Source organism: Haplochromis burtoni, unplaced genomic scaffold (genome assembly GCF_018398535.1).
Source record: "Haplochromis burtoni strain Fernald_Lab_line unplaced genomic scaffold, NCSU_Asbu1 Contig_525, whole genome shotgun sequence".
In the NCBI taxonomy this organism is placed as follows: Eukaryota; Metazoa; Chordata; class Actinopteri; order Cichliformes; family Cichlidae; genus Haplochromis; species Haplochromis burtoni.
In genome coordinates, this window is record NW_024582886.1 from 87,109 (window position 1) to 93,794 (window position 6,686).

Here is a 6,686-nt window from a genome sequence, read left to right on the forward strand (position 1 = left end):
GTGTGTGTGTGTGTGTGTGTGTGTGTGTGTGTGTGTGTGTGTGTGAGTGAGTGAGAGAGAGAGAGAGCACTTAAGCCTGTAAGTAGTAGTATGAAACATAAAGTAAGGTAAGGTATGGGCCGTATGATCTCCAGTGGCACTGGCTCACCAGTGAAGCAGCCTCATCAATTCCAACCTCTGTACAGACACAGCCTGCTCAGTTTCAGCCATATGGAAGGTTTATTGGACAGGTCTTCACGGTGCAAATGACAATGACGTAAAAAGCAACTGGAAAAACATCCATACACTGCAAAAGATGGACGAATCCCCCATGATGTCACAAAGTTATTGCTCAAGTCTAGTTGTGTAATCTCCAGGTGAGCATTTTAAAGGCTGTGACTCTGGTGGTTTGACAGGAGAGAGGGGTATATGAAGCTGAAGATGAGGACACGAAGTTGCAACAATTTATGAGCCTACACTATTTCTCTCTTTTGATATCAACTGAACATGAACTTAGTGTTTTATTTTGTATGATTTGACACTATTTGAGAATGATTTGAGGCCATACATTAATGAGGTTCCATCTGAGGGACTCTTTGTAGATTAATGAGTTACCCCCTGCAGGTCATTAAGGTAAACGCAGTTTAAAGTGTATCTGCTGGTTTCATTTCTTCAGACGCTGAATCTAAGTTTATCTTTTATACTGTCTACAAAAACAACCAAACAGTTTTTGAAGGTAAATAAGTGGATACTTTGCAAAAGATAAACCGCTGAATAATCCTGAAGACAGTCATCAACAAGAACAAAACCGAATTTTTTGTGGCATCCATGGGCTTTAGACTTCAGGCAGTTATTGCCTTGTTGAAAAACTGGATTATGTTTTATTAGACAGCAAAAACAACAAACTTAACTGTATTGTAATGTTCCAAACTCACTGATCTTTATCCAAAACGCAGAAAGAGTCCAGCAAGGGGAAGTTGGCTGCAATGCTCTCAAAGTCTTCTTGAGAAATGTATCCATCCCGGTCATGGTCATAATTCCTGAACACAGACTTTCCCAGTACAGACAGGGAAACAGATTACTTTCACCTACAACAGGAGCCGTTTCTTCCGATTTTGAAAAGTATGTTTGTATACTTACATCCACTACCTTCCTGATATGTTTATTGACCAGACAGGGGTCTGGTTTGGTAGCGACACCAGATGCCCAGTCCAGTGGGGCCAATGGCTTGTTGGGAGTTGTTGGAGAGGTAGGCTGTGCAGAAGGACGAGACTTAGACAAACAGGACCCACCAAATATTCACATCAAGACAACAGGATCTTACAAAGCACTTTTTTTCTGTTTGTATTATTGTATTATTGTAGGGTCTTTACCTTACAATATAAAGCGCCTGAGGAAACGGTTGTTGTGATTTGATGCTATATAAATAACATTATTAAATATTAATTGAATAATGTTATTAAATAACATTGAATTCAATTAAACCGAATACAAAGGCAAAAGGGTGTTTAATTTTCTGCCCTGTGTGATAAATGGTAGAAAGAAAAATTTGAAATTGTCCAAAAGAAGATTTTTAGTTGGTGAAAGTCTTTGATGAAAGTCAGTGGTTATAGTTACACTAAAACTTACCAATTTAGAGTTACGGGGTTCCCTTAGCAATGACAGCTCATAAATCTCATCCTCAGTATAATACAGATCTAACGAAAGCTGAAAAATAAAAGGATTGTGGTATAATAAGTTTCAAAAAGTCAAAGAACAATTGAGGGTTGTAAAGTGACCTTTTGTTTAAAGTGCAAGTTCCTGTAGTAAAAAACAAGCCATACTAACAAAGCAGACTATCAAGAGAAAGGTTGTATGCAAAAAAGAGCTTCCTTTCTGAGACTAGGTAACGAGGACAACAAGCCAATATTCTCAAGGAGCTTCTTATCATATATGAACCTGATTTGACTGATGAAAAAAAAGTCGAAAACAACAACAAGCGACAGAAACAAACAAGAGTGAAGAAAATGAAGCAGGGTCTTTAGAAAATAAAATGATCTGTTTTTCCTTAACCTCTTGAAAGAGTCCTTTGTGTGTGCACAATTAGCTGGACAGTGACATTTCAAATCCATGTGTGGTAATCCCTCACCGTTAGTAGGTAGATGAGGTCCATGTTGGGTTCAACTTGGGCCACCGCACTCTGCAGGGACACCAGCTCATTGAAGGTCATGTAAAGCTGATGCATCTTCACGAGGTTCACCTTTTTACCATCACCAATCCAGTCAGGAAACACCACATGCACTGCAATCAAGTCCTTTAGGTGCACACCCAGTACTGGGATCTTAAATCCCTGGCACTCATTGAAGGCTTTTCGGTAGCAAGAGTAATTGTTGTTGGAAGAGACCAGCTCTGTCATCTCATTCCAGATCTGTGGCAAGAAGCAGCAAACGGTAAAGGGTACACCATATTCATAAGCAAATCAAAAGTTTAAGTTATGCATGTCTTTGGACTATGGAAGGAAGCCAAAGTACCCAGGCAGAACCCACACAAACATGTGGAGAACATGAAAACTCCAAGGAGAGAGGCCAGGTGGTGGAACCAAAATCAGGACCTTCTTGCTGTGAGTTAACAGTTCTAATCACAGCGCCACCGCGCTGCAGTACAAATTCCTTAATGAAACAGGGTAAAGGCTTGTTGCTAAGAAAATACATTGCCACTGAATCACCTGTAACTGTGTAGTAATCATATATGAATCTACATACAAAAGACTGGCACTGACTTACCTTGACTACTTCAGGAGCCAAATATAAATGAGTCTCTTTTAGGCGAGAAATTGAACTATGGCTCAGGCCCCCCACCACCGCCATCAAAGTGTTGAAGTTCTGCAGGTGAAGGAGTTTCTGATGACCAGAGAAAGACATGTTGAAGATCACTGTTTATTGTCTAAAGAGGTGGCCTAGCGCCTTGCTTTTGGTCCTTGGTGTGCTAGTTTGGAGTGTGGCAATTTATTCAATTATTGTTTTGTTTTTTTAATTAAAATTCAAAAACACTGAAAAACTTTATTTAATTTTTTTATGGACTGTGGAGGGGATGTTAATCTAAAAGCTTACCAACAAATTAAGCTGACTCCTTTCTGAAACCACAGTACATGAATACTAGAGCTCATTATCACTGCACCAGTCTCCAATGACATATTAGATTGGTGACAATAGCTGAAGAAGAAAGCTTTGCTACCACTATGATTATCAGAGTAATTGTAAAAACTTACTTTATTTTAATAATCTAATAATGCTGAGATGAGAGACAAATGGCTACGTGAATAAAACCAAATCCAAACCAAGCCATCATAAGCTTTTGATGAGTCCCAGTCTGCTGCATGGAGCCCAGTCAATATTTACTTTTCAATTCAGCATTACATAACATAACAATATGTTACAATATGCATGCTTACAAAATGAGAACATTTGCACTTGAAGCTGACCAAGCCATCTTAAAAACCAGCGCACAATATTCTGTGCAGCATGTCATTATGGCAGTGTGTTAAGTAGATTCATCCTTGACCCTTTCTGTAGACAGCCTTTACTTTGGTAGGAGAAAGGACGGGGCAGATTATTAGGGCATGCATCCATCCTTCAATACAAATGGAAGAGTAATGGAGAAGCTCTTTGCCTAGAACACAGACAGAAAGAACCATATCCTGCACTGTAATAGTAAACTGTAAATAGTAATGTCAAATTATTTTACTGTGTATTTTACAGTTGTGTACTGTTTTTCTAGAATATCATTACATTTACATTGTAATGATAATGTAGACTGTGATCTGACACGTCAAATGTAAAATAACATAACACCACTGTAAATGTAATAAAACACAATTTACTTGTTTTTTAAATATATTTTTTTGTACATGTGCATATTTAGATTGTAAAAATATCCAGAAATCCAGAAATGTCTCCCATCATGCCTTGGGACATGTGCTGCTGTTTAGATGTTCTTGTTTTGTTGTTTATGGTTACGTTACTTTTAACTGTTATCTTGAATGTTGTGTTTACGCCGTGGTGCAGCGTCACTGACAGTTGTTGTTTTGTAGAGAGAGTGCTGTACCATGAGTGACTTCTGTTGTGCTGTTGTTGAACAGCACCAGCACCAGCAAGTGTTTTAATAAAGTGCTCCCCCTACCAGCTTGGGGTTAAATAACAAGTTCAATCTCTCTCTGTGAGCCTCTTTGTTAAGATTTCTCTGCATGCCACAATGTAAAACATTGCACGAACACTCTGTGCTAATTATATATTTTGAAAAAGAAATGTAGAGGTAGGAGTTGCAATAAATATAAATAATATGTCGCTAAGCATCGGCCAATGAATGTGAACTAACAACAAGGTTGCGGGTATGCCTGCGAGCGTAGGAAAAAACCCTAATATGAAGGTATTTTACTGCATTTTACAGTAATGTTCTGTTCTTCTAGAATATCATTAAAGTTACGTAAATAGACTTTGACTTCACATTTTGAATGTAAATCAACGTTAAATCACTGCAATGTAATACAACATACATTCATGATTATTAAATGTATCTGTCTGTGCATATGCATATTTAGATTGTTAAAATACATTCACAAATGTATCATGATTTCACAAATATCTGTCCGTTATTTGAAAGATTGAACTGTTGAATTCAAATGTAATGCTATGGAATATATAACATGATCCCTATAAGCTTGTGTTACATCACATAAGTATTATTATCGTTGCTAGTTAGGGCGATTGTGGCTCAAGAGTTGGCAGTTTGCCTTGTTATCAGAAGGTTGCTGGTTCGCGCCCCGGCTCGGACACTGTCCGCCGTTGTGTCCGTGGTCAAGACTCTTCAACTACCGCCTACTAGTGATAGCCAGAGGGGCCGATGGTGCAATATGGCAGCCTCGCCTCTGTCAGTCTGTCCCAGGGCATGCAATCAATTATTATTTAAACCAACTGTTAACTGTATATGTGTGTTATGATTCATATTTCCACATTCAGTGACCTTGTTTATAGGTAATTTCATTGTTTGATCACGTAAAAATGTTCCTAATTTAATGTTTAGCGGCCCTTGAAAAAGGCGAGATCCCATGTCAAATTAGCGCAACTAATTGTATTTTCATTACTGGAAATAACCGTATTTTTATGAGGAAGTTATTTTCTGTAATTATACGGTCGTATTTTGGTGCCCCAGCTGCCGGAATATTACTATTTTTTCAAGATGCTTTTTCTAACAGTGTGTACTGGAACATAAATATTGATGATGGGGGAGCTTTTATGACTGAACAACAGCTCAAGTGCATTTGTTTTTTGCGGTGTTTTTTGTATGTTTGTTATTGTTTGTTTTAGAGAAATATTAGAGAATATTAAAAATATTAAAGAAGCCATTTTTTTGCATAGTGTGGAACCATGAAGAATCTGGCAGCTAAACATACTCATCCACAGAAGGGCCATTAAATCTGAATGGTGACTGCCTGTGCAATCCATATGCTAACTGTTATTGTCTGTCTTCTCATAAGACTTTCACTTTTAACTACAAGAGATCAAAGCTGTACCAGACATATTTTAATAGATACGTCCTGGATGAAACAAACTCAATAATAATAATTATTATTATTATTATTATTATTTAAATGTATGCCAGATAATTTAATGTATCTGGCATAAATTAATTCAGTTCAGTTTAATTCAATTCACACAATAAAAAACAGTAATAATAATAATAGGAAGAAGAAGAAGAAGACTAAGAATAAGAACGTATATTTGCATTCTCTTTTTACAAATCCAGTGTGTGACTGGGTGAATAAGACTTGTAGCAAAAAGCCCTTTAAGTGCTCAGCTTGAGAAGAAAAGTGCTACATAAACACCTGTCCATTTACCAAACACTAGTATTATTTCTTATATCATTAATTTGAAACATGTTACCCTCTCATGAAAAACCTGTTTCTTTTGAATTTGATGGCAGCAACACATATAAAAAATGTCAGGTATGTGTGAGAGAAACAGCAGCATGATATTCAGCCTACATCCTCCAGATGGCATACTTCAGTTATGTGGTTGACGAAGAATTATCATTGTTTTTTAAAAAAAAAGGGGACATTCTATAACACCACTGTGCCTTTTAAAGTTAAACGGGTTATTTGTTTATGCAGGGCCCATCTCTCCCCCTAGATACAAAGTATCTATCTATCTTTCTATATACTATACTATACTATCCATAGGGAGCTCACTGAATGGTTTAAAAACGATGAAAATATGTGAAATGTTAGCCTCTTAAGGTTCAGTCAGTCCAATCCAATCGTCATTTAGTGACAGAGTTAGAGTTTAGTTCACATCTACTGCCTTAGCTATAATTTAATGTATCTGGCATAAATTAATTCAGTTCAGTTTAATTCAATTCACACAATAAAAAGCAGTTGCCTCAAGGTGCTTTACATTGTTAAGGTACAATATCAGAGAGAAAACCTTGACAAATCAAAGGACAGTGGAAAGAAAAAACTCCTTTTTAACAGGAAGAAACCTCCAGCTGAACAAGGCTCAGGAAGTAGCAGACTGCTGCATAAATACAAAAATATTATATTAGAACAACTATGAGGCCAAAATGCATATTAAAAAAAGACATAAATTGAAAGTAACTTCTGGCTTCTGAAACTGTGGCTTTAAATGTAGCCTAACCCTGTATTACTATGTTAGACTTTAAGGTGGCAGTTTAGG

General features: G+C 37.1%; 1 protein-coding gene across 1 annotated transcript in view; it reads right to left on the reverse strand.

Moving 5' to 3' along the window:
- rasgrp3 (RAS guanyl releasing protein 3 (calcium and DAG-regulated)) overlaps window positions 1–6,686 on the reverse strand; it is a gene marked incomplete in the record, with an annotated part of 32,027 nt that overhangs the window by 6,045 nt on the left and 19,296 nt on the right. Inside the window, 5 exon segments of the mRNA XM_005948285.3 lie at window positions 915–1,030; window positions 1,120–1,233; window positions 1,609–1,686; window positions 2,108–2,386; window positions 2,742–2,858. Of these exon segments, the coding sequence (XP_005948347.2) occupies window positions 915–1,030; window positions 1,120–1,233; window positions 1,609–1,686; window positions 2,108–2,386; window positions 2,742–2,858 (704 nt within the window).